The sequence below is a fragment of the Gadus chalcogrammus genome, chromosome 14 (assembly GCF_026213295.1).
Source record: "Gadus chalcogrammus isolate NIFS_2021 chromosome 14, NIFS_Gcha_1.0, whole genome shotgun sequence".
NCBI classification, from domain to species: domain Eukaryota; kingdom Metazoa; phylum Chordata; class Actinopteri; order Gadiformes; family Gadidae; genus Gadus; species Gadus chalcogrammus.
In genome coordinates this window covers 14,227,961-14,247,800 of record NC_079425.1, presented here as the reverse complement: position 1 = coordinate 14,247,800, position 19,840 = coordinate 14,227,961, and the positions used below count along the sequence as shown (strand labels likewise).

Below are 19,840 nucleotides of genomic sequence, written 5' to 3'. Positions count from 1 at the left end.
TATCATATACCTAAAGTCTACTTACGTAATTATTAAATAACAACAAAACACCCAAACACATCCAAGCAGGAGTACAGGAGACTCTAAACTAGAATGAATAATACAGTGTCCATAATCGGATTTCACTTCAACATCCATGAACATGGAGTAAAATTTAACATCAAATAATGAAAAAACAGCTTCACACACGCAAACAGCGCAATGCATCCTAGATTAATTTCACTCTTTTAACAACCTTTCACTCATTCATTTTCAAACTGTCACACAGAGGGGCGTGGTCTGCCAAGTGAAATGGACATGTCTGGAACAATGGGGCATATCTCTAGGAAGGCGTGGCCTGCCGTATTTGAGGGCATGGTCCTTCAGGCCAGACGAGGCAGTGTCATATAAGCTGTGTGGCCTATAAGGGGAGTTTCCCATCAGGTGAGGGTTGGGTATAATCTAGCATGTGAAAGGGGCGGGTCTTTCAGGTTAGAGGGGGCCATGGACTGTCAGGTGTGGGGGCGGGGTCTAGCAGGTTAGAGGTAGGTGTGGTGTAGGTATTGGATGAGAGATGGACCTGGTCGTTCCAGTGAAGGGTGGGCGGGTGAGGGGGGGGGGGGGGGGGGGGGTGGTTGGTGTGTTGAGAGATGGTCTGGGCAGTCAGAGGTTGGTGTGGTCTGTCAGGTCGTAGGTGGCCACGGCCAAGCAGGTGAGAGGTTGGCGTTGTCAGTCAGGTGAGACGTGGGCGAGGTCGATCAGATGGTTTGGTATCCTGCGTTGCTCCTCTTCCTGCCGATCAGGTAGGCTATGAGGACCACAAGCACCAGACCAGACAGAGCGGCTCCCACCACGATGGGGATCAACATCTGGTCCTGGTCTATTTGGCACTCTACCGCTGGAACCCCAGCACAAACACAACAAACAGCTCCATCAAACAAGGGCCCGTTTCAATAAGCAGGTTAGGATATCTTTAAACGGAAACCACAACTCCCAGTAGAACTCAGAGAGAGTTCGTTTCCACACTGTCGGTTTCGGATAGGTTGAACCTGAAAAACCGTCAATTATTGCACTGTACTGGACCAGGGGGTTCCCAAGCCATCATTGCTTTTTTAGTCCTATTACTGCATGAACCCGGGACTCAGCCTATTCTGTTTCTGTATACATTTTCTCTTGAAGTAGATTTTTGAGGTAAATAAATTAAATTAAATTCAGTCTATAGTTTAAGTATTTCAGACTGATGCCACTCATGAACTGACCTTTTAGTGGAAAACATATAATTCATACACAGGGCCTTTGCAAGACCTTTGAAACATTTGACATGAAAGAAAGTATGATCAAATATCCGAAGCTTAGATGTAAGCAGTCTCACGCAACCCCATTGCAGGTAAAGAGCGAGCACAGGCCTACCCGTAGCGAACTGATTGCTGATCACAGCAAACGGCTGCACCTGCAGTCTGAAGGTATTAATGGAGACCGCCTCTGTGATGATCAGACTTTGCTCCGAGTTACACGAGTAAGACCGGCCCAAGACGCTGGTCAGGTAGGCCAGGTTGCTGTTGCTCACCGACACTGGTTCTGAGGGGAACCAGAGGACAACACCATCACATTCATAAGTGGTATAAACTGGGGCGGTCTTAAGACATCAGGGTCTGTTGAGGAGTTGGACTTACCACTCATGTCGGACCAGTTGGCCACCAGCACGAGGCCGCTGAGGTGGTACTTGTTGGAGGTGGTGTTCTATAAAAAGAATTGCATGTTGATTGAAAAAGCTTGAAAATGCCCTCACGCACGTGCCTAAACCCACCCACCCACCCAATAAAGGCAACGGTGGTGTTTACCAGAGTGAAGGTGAACGAGATGATTGTGTTTCCCTCATGGTCCAGGACCAGGGTGGAGATGCTGGCTCCACACGTGCCCGAAGCCGTCGTCAGGTTGGGGTGGATGTTCACTACTTCCTGGACCGTCTGGCAGGATGAAAAAGAAGCAGAGTCATAAACACTACACACTATATAGTTAATTAACTCAGGTTCTGGGGCATGCTACAAGTAGATATTTCATGCTCCATGAGCCCGGTGTCAAGTCACTACAGGTACTTGCTATTGCTACAGATAAGTGTACTGAAGATAAATTCTACAGGTAAGTGCTACAGGTAAGAACATTTCCCTGGATTTCTCGAAAGCGAAAAAAAAAAAAGCTGAATGATTGGTGATTTTTTCAGTATACAAAAAATGGCGAAAGTAGCGTTAAACTAAAACTGCCATTTGCAATGGTAAACCGGTTACTGGTGCAAATCGCGTTACAGCAGTGTATGATAAAGTGAATGTTGTGCGGAATTAAGTTTCCAGACGTTCTTGTAAAAATAAGCTGCATTTTACTTGTTTTTAAATCACCCGAAAAGCATGAAAAGGTGCTGAAAACGTATTATGTCAGACTAACTTTACCCATCCCGTGCCTTCTCTGGCAATGTTGCGGCTTTAATTCAAAATACAGCCGTACCGGCAAATGTTACTAGGTCTTGAGCTTCAAAGATTTCCCTGAATATCGATCCTTGTTCCCATTCAGGAAATGTTAGCATTGCAGGGAAGCAGTGCGAAATGGGTTTATAACCTGCATTATTTCTCTGCCTCTCACTCAGGGTCTACTTACTACAGGTGAAATCTACAGGTATGAACTACAGATAAATGCTACAGGTGAGAACATCAGGTAAATGGGGCAGCCACAGGTAACAAACCTGAAAGAGATGCTTCAGGTAAGTACTCCATATAAGTACTGAAACAATTGAGTATAATCTAGGTCTCCGACTCACATTGTTCTTGGACTGAGAGGTGTAGGTGATGTTAAGCTGCAGTCCCATCCTGGCCATCAGGCAGGTTTCGTTGCCCTTGGTAACAGCGTAGGTTCCCTGTTCAGGGAGGCCTTGCGGGGTGGGTGACGGCACTGGCGTCGTGGTGGGGCTGGGTGTTGTAGGCGCTGACGTGGTACCCTCTTGGTCAGCAGTACAGACACTCTCTGGCAGATAGGGCAAGATTGGTTGGAATTCCATGAGGCTAGTCTAATGTTTTCTGGCCAGAACGCCACTCCTCGCAAGGTTAACTGACCTATCGACACATACATTAGTGACATACAAACACATGGGCCTCCAGAGCTCAATTGGTAGAGCACGGGATTAATACTGCCAGGGTAAGAGGTTTTATTACCTGTCTAGATTAACTGATTGAGCGAGCATGGCATTAATTCTGCAAATGTAAGGAGTACAAATCATACTGGGGCCAACCATGGTGAGAATATTGTGTGGTATTGTAGACACTTTGGATAAAAGCTTCAACCAAATGGCAAATGTGTTATAAAACACATGAAAAAGTTAAAAATAAGAGTAATCTAGCAAAAAGGTCCCTGCTCGGACATATACACTGGGATAAATTATTAAAACACATTACTTCATGAACACCTGAATTAATGAATACATGCAGCAGGACAGGGGAACACATGAATAAATGACACCGGTTTCTTAAAATTAACAAATGAAAAGTCTGTCATTTCCTGTAAAGGATCATTAAAAGGATCTATCTATCTATCTTTCTAAAATATGCATAAACGAATACAAGAGCAGTGTTACCAACGGGGCTTAAGTCTTCTTGGGTCATGTACGCCTCCATCTTAACCCCAGAGAGGGTCACTATTGCCCCTCCCACTGGGATAGAAGCGGGGCTTACACAGCGGTAGGTGGTGTTGAGCCATGCCCACATCCCCACAGATTCCGTCATCACCGTGACAACGTCTAATGGACCATAAAAAACACAACACTGGATTAAACCGATAAATTGTCTGACATAATAAATAGAAGAGGTCCTGTTATATTATTTATAGAATTCTATATGTAATGTTAATACTATTGTTATATATCATTTTAAGTGGTCAAGTTATCTTTAGATTCGCAATGTGCAAGATTGAGTCCCTTCCAGTAAATGGGCGGGAGACTTTCAATGTTTAATAAACGCAAGAACAATGTTCTGTTCCATCTGACTTGCTGTGCAACTGTGTGACACAAACTAGCATAGGTCGGCTGGCTAGGTGGCATGAGTAGAGGAGGTTTCCGGAGGGTCGATAGTAAGATTATTGTAAGATAGTAAGAACAGAGAGAAAGTTAAGAGCTGGCTGGCATTTATCATTTGTAGTGTATATCGGTGTGATTAAATTTATAACATTATGGAAATCACTATAGATCGAAATTGACTACAGATATTCTCATGTTCTTTTGCTAGGAGTTAGTCAAAATGTTAGACATTGTGAATTCAATGTATTGTTAGATATAATGTGGTGTATCTGACCTGAGCTGTTAGCCAGGGGGAACAGAGCGCTGTCACTCAGGTTGTACTGTATGATCAGCATGTTCACACTGTACATGCTCCCATTGTTAGAGAAGACGAGTCCGAGGGTGTGGCCTGGCCCAAACACGCCCACCAGCGACGCCGGACGCCCGTCGCTGCCACATGAACTGCTGCCCTGATCCACCGTAGTAGAGTCCGGGAGATCCACCTTTACTGTGGTCTGAGGGAGAAGATAAAAGATGGAGGAGAGAAGGAAACAGTGAGCCAGTGAGAAAAAGACAGAGCAAGATATAGATAAAAATAGTTAGAGAGAGGGATGAAACCAGTTAAAAGTATAAAGTATGTGTTTGCTTTAGCTTTCTGCTAAATATTGAATACATTGCACTTTCTACATTGCATTCTTTTACTTTGCCTTTATTTTATTTTACGTCTATCTATTTTATTTTATTACTTCCTTTTTTATTGTATGTTTGCTTTAGCTTTCTGATAAATCTTAAACTTATCTATCATATTTTATTATTTCATTTTATAGTATGACGATGTTTCTATGTGAAGCACTTTGAGTCTGCCTTGTGCATGAAAAGTGCTATTTAAATAAAGTTGCCTTACCATATATACTTCTGTTTAACAGTATAAAATAGGATGAATCTGTGGATGAGTGACTAGTTTTCCTCACCGAGGTGTTAGTTGTGTTGTAGGTGATGGAGAAAGAGGCGGAAAGATCAGCCTTGATACAGGTGGAGTTTCCCTCTCTCAACTCCAACGTCACAGCCCGGACGAACCCTAAACAAACACACACGTTTATTGATATAAAAATTACAAAAAAATATCTCCCTTGAAACATAAAACCAAGCAACATAAAACCAAAAAACACAAAGTTCCATGTGGTAAACAAACAACTCTTTACAACAAGGGGGTTTGGGATTCTTTGATACCAATGATTATACTTTTTTGTGATGATTCATGCATTGTGGTGTATCCCAGTAGAAAATTGGGCCCTGTTATGTTATTTTATTTCCCATATTATTTCCTACGTTTTTTTTCATTCTCTTTGTTTACCTCTTGGGTCATTAAGCTGGCAATCAGTGATATTGCTCATACTGGATTCTTATTGGCTGTATCTAAGAAAACATATCTCCTATTGGGTAGAGGGAAGTAAGCCCCGCCCATTCAAGTTGCTGTCCGGCGTGCGCAGACAGAACGATAACACAAGCAGACGTGGGAGACGAGTGGAGTGAACGAGTCAAACTGTGACCAGTGCTAGTTGTATAACTGTATACACGGAGTTGAAGTTGAAGGGAAACATAGCTGAAGTAAGAGCTAGGTTTTTTGGAGTCCTTGGAAACTCTGGATCGAATTCCCCTTGACGAAGGGGTGGCGAGCTAGTGAACATACCTCACCCAAAGGAGTGGACCGAGATCACCTGTGCCGAGGAGGAGACCATTCTTCCTCTACCTCCATGCTCCATCACTTGAGTATATCAGGTGGAAGCGCCACACACGACCCCTTGACATTGACTTCGGATTCTCACTTGACATTCCCCTTTTGTTAACGCATGCTGAACTGACCTAACCAAGGAAACTAAAGGAACAAAAACTGAACTTGAAGGAACCTCTCCAAGGAATTTATTTTCTTATTTTTTTTTTATTTGTCCGACATTTAATGGTGTTTGAAGAGAGTTGTTTCTTCCCTAATGTTTGGTCTAAACTGTGAAAATGGCTGGATTTTCTTGATTGCACTGAACTCAACTGAATCTATTTCATTTTTGCTATAAAGTTGAATACAGTCAATTTAAAAGTAACCTGTGGCTCCAGTTAATTATTGTGTTGTCACTTTATTCTTCCCTCTGAATCTAGTCAATAGTCCATATCTGAGTATACTGCCCTAGAGGGTTACAGTACCTTTTGTGGGTTTATTGTACCGTACGTTTAAGTGTGTTGAAGGACAATAACGTTATATGTTTGTGTTGTTGTATGAAGTAGAGAGAAAAAGTTAATAAAAATGTTACGACCATGAACTGTATGAGGTTTTGAGTGGAAAAGTGAAGTGCTTTTCACTCCATGCCGTAAGGTTCTGGTTTCGATCCCAGATGTACATGGTCTACCTGTAGTAGGATAATCTGTAGGCTTTCCTTTGTGGCTTTAGTATTTATATAATTATTAATATAGAACAATTTACTTCCAGTCAAATTTAGTGTGTGCTACTCCTGTACCTTGCTGGCTCTCATCCTGGTTATTTAAATGTAAAATAACAATAACACTGTAATTTGTAAAACAACCAATACAAGCACAATAGTCCGAGAACCAATTTCTCATTCAGTCTCATAGAACAAATGCCGTCCCGTCACGTGATGGGCGCTTGTATCGCACATTGAACGGCCCGGAGCGAACGCGCACGCACCATGTGATGACCAGAGAAAAGTAATACCATTGCTCCCCATATGGACCTATATAAATAAGAGCACATCCCGGGCAGAAGACCGATCGATACCGATCAACGCCCCTCCACAAAGCTCTACTTATGACGTCACCTGAGCGCAGCAACGCCATGGCCAAAAACTGACAGAGAGGCAGGGCATTCCCGCACCTCTAGTTGTGAAATTATTTATGATCGTCAGGTAGAGGATTAATATAATTGAATGTAGCTCGTGTGTATACGCCACAAAACAATAACAACAACCACACATCGATTTAATGACGTCGTTGGTATGTTTTGGGTATGTGAAAACTCACCTAAAATCATCGAACAGGCGACGAGCTGGAAACACAAGTTTGACTTCTTCATGTTTCCAATCCAGAAATTTCACTTGGAAGTAACGCGATATAATAGCCTAGCGCAGTGAGTCGCGGATGGAAGCAGGTCAGTGCGCAATCCGAAAATAATAAAATCCTTTTCCTTCTATACAAGTGACACTGATTACGTCCTGGTTTCTCCGTATGCATTTATTTGTATTCATCCATTAGGTATTATAGGGCTCCGTTAGTGGCATGTTGCGCAGGAGAGCAACAGCAGACGTCAGGACGCGTTCAAGTCCCGGTGCGGAATGCCGAGTCACGTGAAACAGACGTTTAGTCAGCCAGTAGTCACGTGAGCATGCGCCCGCGCCTCCCGCTCAACGAAAGGTTCGTGGGCCATACCAAGCTCGGAAGCATGGAAGATATCCGAAGTAAAGTTTATGTTTGGAATAATATAGGGTTTGATTCAGTCATTCATCGAGCTAGAGAAATCACCAGCACCACCACACCAGACTAATGTCACACCTCAACACAGTGAGTCGTAACGAAAGAAAACATAGGCCTAAACACAGGACTACTCCCGCCCTCTCCACAAATAATTTCAGCTGCTCTTATCTGCTCGACGGTGCAAGGGCCCCCTGGCCTGACCAAAGATAAAGACCTGTACATTCGTTTTATTCCCAGTGTCAACATTTCCAAGAAAAAAAAGTCCCTCTAAAAAAACTATTAACATGCACTTGTATTTTCGTAAATATCGATAGTTGTATCTTAATAGTTTTAAATATATGACAACGCTTATGAATAAAAAATGAAGTGATCAGATTCTGAATAGGTTTACGAGTTCCAAATGAAGGTAGCAAGAAGGTTGGCTACCCTAATAAAATAACAGTGGCTTCTATTGTTATCAAAATTATTATTACTGAATTGGCGCCTCATTTACAGCCTAAATTCTCATCTGGGATGAATAACGTAAATCTCATCTGCGATTCAGCGCTGATGCCTGTTTAAAACGTCCTGAAGAGCTTACTTCAGGATAAATAAACCACTGATCGTCACCAGATGAGTCGTGAAAAAGCCCGCGGCAAAACCGACATCATGTGATGTTTCACGCGCACCAACATCTGCAAATCGGCTGATGACTTTTCACTTCACACGGCGGTGAGGAAGAAGGCGCACGCTGCTGTCCAAGAACTGTCATCTCCCCGAGAGATTCTTTCAGATTTTAGGCCAACATAAAAAATACATAATTGGTGCTTTTCAAAAGTAACTTCATGGGTCAGCATGTTAATTCATATTTCCTATTAATTTGACGAAATAAATTGTTCCTTGACAATTTGAGAGGTTAGAAACGTTTTTGTTTTTTTTCCACAGCAGGCTTATGTAAAATCTCGAATCTTCACTGTGAAATTTCCAAAGCCAGCATCTACACACACACTGCATGTGCTGCTGTGACCGTCTGACCGACATTAGAATATGGTTTCCTAGTCTCATATCGTATCAACATTAACTAGAACTGTTTCGTTGTTGCTCTCCTTCAGTTTTGCTGGACTTCATGAATATAAATTAAGGAGTTTTCAATCTATATATAGGCCTACATCTATATACAAGACAGCTCACCCAAAACGTTTTCCAGTCATTGAAATCTACAGTCACGATTTTTGTTTTAAGTAAGCTTGTCTACAAATTGGCAATCAGGTTTTGTGGTCTCGTCGACTAGCTTGTTTTGTAGTTAACTTGCACAATTCATGGTAGTCTTTTAGCCCACAATCGGCTCAATGGAGATACAATGGGTATCTTTGTCACAGTAGTGCTGGTCGTCTCCAATAGAAAAATTGTGTATTTAAGTAATGAATTTATCTTAAGGGGTGGAAATCAAATTACCATTTGAAGAAGGATATAGTAGTAGCCGCAAGCAAATGAATCCTAGAATAACTACTTGCTACTGAAAAGTCACAAATCATCACCATTCATTCATTCATTAAATAACCATTTATTCAGGTTAACTTTTCCCACGCTTACAAAGAATACAATCTGATCTACAAAAACTCTTGTCTTCAACCTACTGGACATTTTTCTGGAAACGTGTTGAATGGCATTTCTCTCCTGCAGTTGGTTGTCTGGCTGGTGCCTCAGATTAGAAACCCACCTCCCTCTCTCTCTGGACCTCCCCAACCTCTACCCTTATCTCCCATCTCTACTCCCAGACCCCATATCAACTCATCTCCGCCACGCAGCTCTGATAGTGGTCTCTCCACGCCACAGGGCTCCAGCAGGGCGCTTTTCTGAAGACGATCTGACTGAATCCCCAGAAATAACATAACAAGCATCCGCAAGAAGAAGGCATTCTAAAAACAACATACACCAGAAATCGTCTCCTGGGTCTCTCCTTCTCCGTGACTGTAGTCAGACAAGGATGCATGAACTTCACCCAGAGAAAAAAAACAAAACGGAAACATCACGCCAAAGTGCTTGTTTATCTTCAGTTTAAAAGTGAGTCAATGATCCGGCCAATCAGGGACAGAACTTCCAGCCGGCTTGGACCCATCCCGTCCAGAGTTTATCCGTTTGTGTCCGGAAGTATGTGAGGTGAACTGGGGATCGTCAAACATAACGAGCCAAAAAGGGTCTTTCAGTAATACAAGCCCCCCCCACCCTCCCTCCCTCCCTCCCTCCCCCCCATCAGGCGACATAGTGGTACTGGGTGGGCGTGTCCTTGTCACGCTCCATATAGTCTCTGTCTATCAGGGACTCGATCCTCTTCTTCAGGTCCCCAGGCTGTGGAAAGACAGGTGAGATAAGTATTTATATTAGTAATATTACAAACATGTTATGTTTATACACAGACATGTTGGCATATTTACCGCCCTGTAGAAAAATGAAAGTTCCTCATATTTGTTCCACATGATGGAACAAATTCAAATTCTTGTAACCGTGATATCAGACTTCAAAATAGTGATGTCAGCCGAAATGAATTCAGCCCTGCCGTAATGTTTAGTCACACCGATTAGTCACCTTGACAGGGAACTTGAGCTGGTTGTAGAGCTCCGACACTAGCAGGTTGTGGCTCAGAGTCTTCCTCATCTTCATGATGCGCACAACGGCTGCGTCGATCTGGTACTGCCGATCCTGGAACACTCGCTCTGTTGTACTCACCTGCTCTTCCACCTGGTGGGGAGGTCACAAACACAGCCTCCTGTCAAACACTGAGCCTAAAATACAACTTCCTGTAAAATAATGAGCCCAACATGCAGCTTTCTGTCAAATAATGAGCCCAACGTGTTTGTTTGACGATCTTCCTGTTCAATACTGCGCTCAAAATAAAGCATTCCGTTGAATAGTGAGCCACATACAAACGAATTACTGCTAAACCTATGTGCACTGGTGAAATCAGTTCCTCTTTGGTCACCGCTGGCATAAAAACAACATTAGAGAATTGTGAATTACGAATGGACCTGTACTATTTTTGGTACCACAGATACTAGGAGAAGGATAAATTGCTAACTTTCATGATACACTAATTAGATGGGCCAAAATCGATTTATAAACAATTCATTGAGCATCCCTGGGTCAGCTGAGAGTAGAGATCACGGATGCTGGCTAGGAATGAGGTTGTGATAGAGGAGGCAGACGGGGAGGTTGAGAATATGAGGAGGGGGTAGCAATGGATGGTGGAGAGAAGATAGGAGAAGGAGAGAAAATGGAGGAGGTAGAAGGAAGTTAGGGTACAGAGATAGGCTGTGGCTGATAGCACAGCTCCAGAGCCTCCGTACCGTCTCTTTCATCTGGATCTGGTTGATCTTGATGCGGAACAGCTTGTGTTTGAAGTCCTTGTTGAAGTTGAAGCGGTCTCCGTCCTCCACGTCCTTCCCCCGGGGGTTCTTGTTGAGGACACGGGCCTTTCCGCATGCCAGCGACTGGAGCGTACGCTTCAGCTCCCCCTCCTCTGTCACAAGGACAACAAACACCACGTGAATTCCAAGAACTAGTCGATTTATTTTTCATTTTAGTTACATGAATAATTTCTCCCTCTCAAACATTTTTCTTAAACTGTTAAGACCCTAAATTTCCATTTGGGGTTCTTAATAGTCATCGTATTTTGCCTCAGAAGAAAACCAAAGTGGTAGGACCAGGTTCCCCTTGGTAGAGGAAGCAAGTAGTGGGGCAGGATAGGTTGGAGGATAATGGGGTTTACACCCAGCCGACCAGTACTGGGTTCCAACCCAAAAGTTTTCAGTCTACCTACATGCATCCTTGAGCAAGATGCTCTATCTGCCCTACCTGCTCATTTATTCCAAAAATCCCTGACAGTTGCTTTGGATAAAAGCGTCATGCTAAATGAGTGATTAGTAAACCCAAGTTGAAGACAGGAGGAGAGTGAGCACCTATCCCAGTGGCGGTGCGGATCTCTTCCACGCTGAACTCCTCCCCCTCGTTGAACATCAGCAGCACCAGGGTCTGGAAGAGAGACACCTGCAGCTCCTTCTTCCCCTGAGAGGAAAGTCGATTTTAGGTTCACGCTAAAACCCACCATGTTAAACCATAGAATTAAACCAGTTCAACCCCTGAACTCACCTCTTTAAACTCGGTCTTAAGGACGGCATGGCCCAGAGTGGGCTGCCACTGGAGCTTCCTTCCACTGTGTTTCCCCAAGTAGAAGACCTTGAACACCTCCTGCAGCTTCACCATCTACACACACCCCCCAGGTAGAAAAACATTTACACCGCCTGAGGCTTCACCATCTACACAGCACACAGACGAATATCATAGCTTATGCCGCTTTTCCAGCGCACATGACTCGACTCGACTCGACACGGTAGCTAGCAGCACGGGTCGTTTTCCACCGCAAATAGTACCTCCTGGACGTGGGCGGGGTCGGCTGCGCGAAAGAGCCGTGACGTATTTTTGTACGCGACGCAAACAACACCTACGCAACCCACACATGGACAGAACCCACATAACAACAATGGAGGACATCGATAACATTACTATTATTAGCTAGCATGTTGAAGAAGTTGAAGAAGTGGAATATGTTGGCTGCGGCGCTGCTATGGCTGTTACCAGCATGGTTGCCATGTCGCTCTCGTGACTTCGTCACACTCTCTGGCCAATCAGTGGCGGGCCGTCTGCCGACGTCACCTTTTAGCATCGGCTCAGCTGCTTGGAACCTAGAGCGAGGCGGTACTAGAAAAAGCAGCCACTTCAGGTACCAGATACCATGTTTTCGCGGTGGAAACGCAAAAAATGCGAGCTGAGTCGAGTCGAGTCGTGTCGTGTCGAGCTGGTACCATGCAGTGGAAAAGCGGCATTAGATGTTTTACAAAAAGACAGGTTGTCCTCCCCCACCATGGACTGACCCCCCACCACTCACACATTAGACTATCTCCGAAATCTGTGCTGCTGTGCTTCACTTCAGGCACCATTTTGCACAGAAACCAATCTTATACAACACAGGCGGAATTCTGACACAGAAAGGTTGACCCCTGACCCCAGAACAAAGACTGACCTCGGCGGGCAGGTGGACTTCCATGGGAATGTAGGAGGGCCAGTAGCCCATGGTCAGAATGTTCACCGTCAGCTCGATGTTGCTGGGGCCACTCTGGTTCTGGGTATACTGAAGGGGAACCAAGATATACAATATATACAATTAAACAGATATATAGAAACACCCATACTATTCCATAGACACACATAGATTTATCCTATTGATATTACACCATGATATTATAAATAGATGGGTGCAAATCTATACCAGGGGTACAAACTGGCAATGGCCCGAAAAGGTGACTGGTGAATTTTCTTTTTTTGCCAGAAAATAAAGAATATGTACAGCGCCCAGGCCCCTTCCACATCCTGTGATGTTCAGACCTATCATATGAAGCAGTGCTAACAAGAAGGAAAACTCAGTTGCATCTATTAGAACTTTTTAGGTAAAATGGCACCTAAATTAAATGTTGACCAAAATAATCGTGATTATGATTTTTTCCATAATCGAGCAGCCCTACCCCTGTATACAGCGATTCAGCCACAACATCATAACAACCAGTTTAACTTCCCAGAAATGTGTACGGCCCATGTGTATCTGCAATCCTATAGCTTGTCGTATGTACGTGTGTTTGTGTGCGTACCTGTTTGAAGTGGATCATGATATCTTTGGACAGCTCCATGTCTTTGAACATTCCCTCTAGTTTACTGGTGAAGGCTGCACCGCATTCTGTAGAGCAACCAGAAATACAACAAACATCAGGCTAGTAAGCAGTAACGAACAGTAGCCTAGCCATTACTCCTTTCACTTTATATAGCCTACGAGAGTTAGCATGCATGCTAACCTCGAAGTGTACCTGAAGAAGTGTTGCATTTATGGACCTCTGATTGACCAACAAGAATAAAGGGTCGGTCTCAAATCTAAATGATTGCATACAGAGGCAGTCACAATCAACCTGAGCAGATATTTCAGCAAGCATTACAATCCCTAAGCATCATCAAACCTTACCTACAGCACCTTTAAACCTTACCCACACAGCACCATTAACCATGGAAGCCAGGTCAGGTTTGGGTATGGAGGAGGGCTCACCGTGTTTCAGTTTCGACAGCATGGACTTCTCTGCGTCTACAGAAGCACTCTTCCCCACCAGCAGACGCTTGGCCAGGTCCTTCTTATAGAAGGCCTCAAACACATCCTTTCCTGTGGAGCACGTCAGCCTCATTGAAATACTGTTACATCGGGTCTACTTAAATACTGTTCCACAGAGGAGTTAAAACAGATTCATAGTCTATTAAAATACTACTCAATTGAATATTGTTTTAATAGACTATGAGTCTGTATTTTAGCTCCTCTTTGGAACAGTATTTAAGTAGATTCGTTCTATTTAAATATCGAACAGTATTTTTAAATACAGTTTCATTGTCTTTTAAAATACTGTTTGATAGAGAAGTTAAAATACAGTTTCATATAGTCTTGTTAAAATACAGTTTAATAGTCTAGTTAAAATACTGTTTGATAGATTCAATTTAAAATACTATTTCATAGAATCAAGTAAAAATAAATACTGTTTCATAGAGCCTAGCCTAGAGTCTGATTTAAGTCCCATCCTTCCCTATTAATACGTACAATGTAAAGCCACAGGTATAAACAGCAGAAGAGAGTGAGTACTACAATGCATAAATATAGCGTACATATTGTGTATGAACGGCAGGGAAAGTATTATCTTGTATTTATTATAGCATATCAAAACAGCCATACAACGTAAATATAAACAGTGTATTACCATGTATAAAGCGGAAGATAATCATGATCTTGTCCAGGATCCTTTCCAGCTCCTCCTCCGTAGCTTCCTTGTTTCCGGCACGCAACTTAGAGTCCACGTACTTCGCTGGATTCACAGAAAACACAGCAAGACCAATAACCACATGGACCAAATCATGATCAATGAATAATAATCCACCAGTGAATAATCCAACTAGTGCATGATGCATGCGCAGGGAGGATTATTCACTTTAAAGCCGGTTGATTCACTTCTAATTGCAGGGTTCAGTCCATCAATCAAACCTCATTTATAGAGCCATTTTCCTGAAAATTAGCAATATAAATGGCTTGACAAGGGAAACCACACCACAAGAGTCATCTTGTTTAAAATATCCATGAAGCTGAATCTGTGTTCTATATAACAGAGATTTGAGGAATCCATTTTAAGAATAGAGATCTAAGATTTTCTAAGACATATTGCAAGATTGTGATGGAAGGGCTATTAAAGGAATAAAAAAGCTAATTTGTGTTCAGGACCAATACATCAAGTGATGTAAAAACAAATAAAAGGATGTTAAAATATTATCTATTGCTGTCCGGTAACAGTGAGGGGACTTCCTCATGGGACCAACCTATGAGTTCTGCCGGCTTATTGGGTCTCTTGTTGATGAAAGCCTCGAAGGCCTCCTTCATGGCGTTGATGAAGCTCTCATTGCGGGCGAAGCAGGTGTGCACTACGTTGTCCATTTTGTCCTTGTAGTCCAGGAGCTCCTGCACCATATCCTTGTCCTTCTCTGGCGTCCCTACAATCTCCCCTCCGAACGCCTGGAGGAGAACCACAACAACAGCTGGGAAGGTTTCCTGAGCTCATGACATGTAGATGTCTCCTCCTGGTCACCATGAGCTTGTGATGGTGGCTTACCTTGATGTAGTCCCTCCAGAACTGCAGCAGTGTGTGTAAGCCTCCCTTGACTTTACTGAAGAGCTGGTAGAGGAGGGTCAACTCTGTCACCCTGTTCTCATCCAGTAGAACGGTCAGACCTGACGGTACACAAACCCATGGATTAACATCAACACCTGACAGTACAGGTTAAACCTGGGAACATGTCACACCTACACAGCCTTAACAAGGGCTAGTGACCTGGTTATTAGTCTCTCTGCATCCTCCATGATGCATATGCCTTCTTCTTTCTTTATTTTAGATGTCATTATGAATTCAGTTATTTTACAACGATTTTTGTAATAATACAATATATAATATTAATGATTTTTTCTGGCTCACCCTTCTGGAGGATAGAGGTCATGTGTTCGCCTAGCAGTTGTTTCTCCACACAGTAGACAAGCGGTTTTCTGGAACAAAGGACACGTAACATCACCATGCTGTGCTCAGGAGCAGCGGCCCAGAGAGTACGATACGAGTTCAAGTTCAACTGTATCTGCTTGGAATGTAATCAATTACAATATTCTGATCATATACACTGAACAATTTGTGTCTCAGACAGAAAGAGATAGAGACAGACAGAGAAAGAGAGAATACAAATGTATCATTCCAATAAAGCCCTCAAATTTGAAAGGAAGATGAATAGAGAGCGAGGGAGAAAAAGAAAGTCTTACTGAGTGCTCTGGTCGAGGTAGCTGATCACTCGATCGTTTTCCTCTTCCAGCCGACGAGCCACATGATGCAGGTATTCAGGGACCTGGAGAGACAGAGAACACACACACACACACACACACACACACACACACACACACACACACACACACACACACACACACAATCACACACAATCACACACACACACACACACACACACAATTAGCAACAGGAAACAGGTAACAGGTAGGCTATGCGACTGCGATGTCATTTTGACTGCTTACATCTCTCTCCTGCATCAGCCTCTGGCCCTCGGCTGCATACAGGCGGTTGGTCTCCACAAGGAACCTCTCCTCAAACGACTCCTTATAGACCTGCAGGGACAGCCAGACATTATTACACACCGTCACAGGCATGCAGACAATTATAGGGCAATGTTGATCCGAATGCATGACATTAGAGAGTATCTTGCTCAAGGAAGCCGACAGGTAAGCTGCAAACATTGGGGATCAAACACAGAACCTTTTCGATTGGAAGTTGAAGATCCTAGCCACCCCAATATCCTGGCCCCTAGCTTGACCTCAACTCTAGCCCTTTAGATCCTGTTTCTTTTTTTCAATCTCTCTTTTTGTCAAGAAACCTCTTCTGTCCCTTCCTGTATGGACATCCCAGCCAGCCTCACCTGCAGGTCGGACAGCATGCCCAGCAGACTGCGCAGCAGGCTCCGGTCCACCGTCTCCCCGCTCCGCTCCAGCTCAATCTGCTCCAGGATGCCGTCCACGGTGCGCTTTTGGACCCCGCTATCGCTCACAATGTGGGTACGGAACAACTCCAGACCTGTGTCCCTGTAAACCAGACAATGATTCGGTTGAATCTAGTACACTATCTTATATTAAAACAACTACATTCTTATGTCCCCGTTTACCCAAAAATACTTTATATTAAAACAAATACAGCCCAGTGTCCCTATGAACCAGAAACAGGTAATAGGAAAACTAGTGGTAGCATACTTGTCAGATGTCTTAGATGAAAATGACTGGTAAAAGTTAAGGTACTCTGTAAGTAAATGATTTGACTAAAAGTCATAGGTAAAGGACCAAAAACATTTTATAAATGTAGTGACCATAAAGTGAAAGACGACAGAAATATAAAAACTAAAGTAAAGTACAGATACTCCAAAAACGACAATTGTTACTTAACACCCCTGATGAAACATAGAACAGCTCAGTGTCCCAGTAAAGACACAGATACTCCTATCAATTCAAACTCGCCAGACAAACAAGACAACTTGAAATGTAATGGTAAATGTCCTACCAGATAGAGGGAAGCAGGGAATTCTGAAGGACGTATGTTCGGTCCAGAAACAGGAAAATACTACGGATCATAATCTAGTGGGAAAATAACAAAAAAAACATTCAAATAATTTTACAAGTCAAACAGCTTTTCAATATAATCTTAACATTGCCATATCATAGAATTAAAATCTTAGCATGATAAAAAGTTTCTCCAAAAAGTAGTAGGAAGTATAAAGGGGTGCTTAAAGGTAAGGGTGTTCAAAAATATCAAAGCCTCAAAAATCAAGAACAAAAAATCAATACTATTTGATTATAGTATTTTTTTGAAAATAAAATACTATTTTATTTTCATAGTACTAATCAACTAGAGCAATAGGCAGTTTTTAAATGAATTGTGCAGTGAAGAACACGTTACCGTTTGCCTGCAGTGGTCCTGCCAGCAACGGTTCATCCTCTTCAGGAAGGACAGGCTGTCCACAGACTCTGTTAGCTCAATGTTAAGGAGAAAACAATACTCACCACCTCTAGAGCCATCAACAACTCATGAATGTCACCCTTTCAGATGACATGTTAAACCGAGTTCCTGACCCGATGTGGTCCCTAAAGATCCCATGGCACTCACAATGTAGGGGTGGGGTTCTAAGGTGTACTTGCTCTTTTAATTACCAACTAATTATCCCCTGGTCCCCATCCCCTGAATTCATTCATCACCTCTGCACTGTTATAGCAAGTGTGTGGTACGCATTCTGGTGCAAACTGCCATCCATACATCACCTAGTTGGGTACTACACACTTTAAGTGAATGAGATGTGATATCCTCACATTCACTATGTAAGCGTTTTGGATGCTTTGAAAAGCACAAATAAATGTGATTAATTATTTAGTATTATAAAAATGTATATAAAACAATAATTATTATTAACATTATAATATTGCCTGATAAACTGTAGCAAACCTGTACGGGCTTAATTACTAGACTAGCAAACCAATAGAGACTATGATTGATGAAAGTGAAGTGCAGCCAAGCAGTCGAGTGTCAAGGATATTCTCTGAACTGTTGGATCTGGGCCTGTACGTGGTCTTCACAGAGCTGCCGCAGCTGTCTGTACAGAGTAGGGGACACCTTATAGGAGCAGAGGTTCTCTACCGCCTGGACATGGGGAGAAAAATATGTAAAGGTAAAGTTAAGCACGCTCTTGTTCATGGATCATTAGAGATGTATTGGGTGAATTAGTGAAGTAGCTAGGGTGTTTGCCTCCCAGCAGAAAGGTACAGGGTTCAATCCCCATAATAACTTACCTTCAAACCAACTAACAATGATATTACTCTGAATTCACTGTATGTCGATTTGTGTGGAAAGGGTCTTCCGCATACCAAAACCGATAGTTCTTAAATAGTTGGTAAGTAAGGTAAGAGTGAATAAAGGAACGTACCTGGTATAGCTCCTCCAGGTTGTATTTAATGGAGGTGCTGTTCTGGATTGCGCCCACTGCATCGCAAAGCTTTAGCCAAGTATCCTCTGTGTAGTTCTCAGACAGCTTGGGCTTGTCTGTTATGCAGGTTCAACCAAATATGGATGTTATCCAAGGGGCAGAAAAAAAGATGCATTTTTTAAAAGATGGCTTTTGACGATTCAAAAAGTTTGGTCAATTATATACATGTCTACACATAAAAGCTGTTGGTTTAGACATGAATTACCTTTGTAACATTTGACAATATGGTAATGTTGAACATTCTAGAAATTATACTTGTTGGATAAGGTATCATTTTGGAACCCAGAAGTGTTCTTGAATTGTTGGAATGTGTGGGACTAGGTGAAGAACAGATTTGGTACATTTGACACAAAGGTGTTCAGTTCATAAAGAAATGCATTACCTTTGAAGTTTTTGATGACCAACTTCTTTGAGGCGCCAGTCTTACTTGCAGCCAGAGCAGAGGACCTAGTCACTCCGTTGCTGTTGTGCTCCATCAGGGCAGAGAAGTTACCCTTCTTGTCCTGTCGGATATCCTCTGCCATCATATCACAAAATGAAATGAACTGATCTTGAAACAAACTCAGGTGGAGTTAGTTCGGCGAGTAGTGTTGCTTCAGTGTTTTGATGGCCAGTCACTGCTGAATTACTACCCAACTGAATTAAAAGAAAATAATGAATTCCGAGTAGAAACGCACCCAGAAGCAGATTCCAACTTATAAGATACAAAATAACACCCTAATATCTAAGAGAGACCATTTTAGTAGAAAGCTATCACGCTAACGATGTGTCAGCTTCAAGCTAGCCGCATATAGCTAGCAGTTATTATCTTCTTCTTTTTTAGCACTTGAAGGCTAATGTTCACAAGCACGTCCCCATGTTAAAACAGAGACAGGCGTCGTCTGGTATCCATGTTTGTTATGGAGTGTGAATGCAAACTAAACAATAAAAACAACATTGTGCCACAGATCTACAGGAGCAGTGGCTTTAGCCACTTAGCCAGCTAGCATAACAAAATGGCTTTTCTCGCTACTGTTCAGTTGCGTTCATGAGCACTCAGGAACTTTGCGATTTTATGTGAACTTCCAATGTTGACTTCAGGTGGTGTCATTTTATTCAATAATATTTTCTGACCATTGGAAAAGTTTCGAATAAGGTGTAAAGTAATTTTGAAACAAATTATTTACCAAT

The 19,840-nt window shown here is 42.7% G+C and overlaps 2 protein-coding genes across 2 annotated transcripts; both read right to left on the bottom strand.

Annotated features, from left to right (window-relative positions):
* Positions 1-620: 620 nt before the first annotated feature.
* lamp1a (lysosomal associated membrane protein 1a) lies at positions 621-7,375 on the bottom strand. The gene is made up of 9 exons (XM_056608144.1): positions 7,043-7,375; positions 4,987-5,093; positions 4,311-4,530; positions 3,599-3,760; positions 2,789-2,991; positions 1,821-1,946; positions 1,653-1,719; positions 1,390-1,557; positions 621-877 (listed from the first exon to the last, which is right to left on the bottom strand). The coding sequence occupies exons 1-9, from the start codon at positions 7,092-7,094 to the stop codon at positions 738-740; spliced, it is 1,245 nt and encodes a 414-aa protein (XP_056464119.1). The 5' UTR covers positions 7,095-7,375; the 3' UTR covers positions 621-737.
* Positions 7,376-9,724: 2,349 nt separating this feature from the next.
* cul4a (cullin 4A) lies at positions 9,725-19,705 on the bottom strand. Its single transcript, XM_056607413.1, has 20 exons — positions 19,053-19,705; positions 18,611-18,726; positions 18,224-18,327; positions 17,593-17,662; positions 17,197-17,270; positions 16,565-16,727; positions 16,167-16,256; positions 15,903-15,985; positions 15,571-15,638; positions 15,211-15,329; positions 14,921-15,113; positions 14,311-14,415; positions 13,617-13,727; positions 13,171-13,256; positions 12,549-12,656; positions 11,618-11,731; positions 11,428-11,533; positions 10,816-10,988; positions 10,058-10,210; positions 9,725-9,820 (listed from the first exon to the last, which is right to left on the bottom strand). Exons 1-20 carry the CDS (start codon positions 19,195-19,197, stop codon positions 9,725-9,727), a joined length of 2,277 nt encoding a protein of 758 aa, XP_056463388.1. The 5' UTR covers positions 19,198-19,705.
* Between the last annotated feature and the right edge of the window lie 135 nt (positions 19,706-19,840).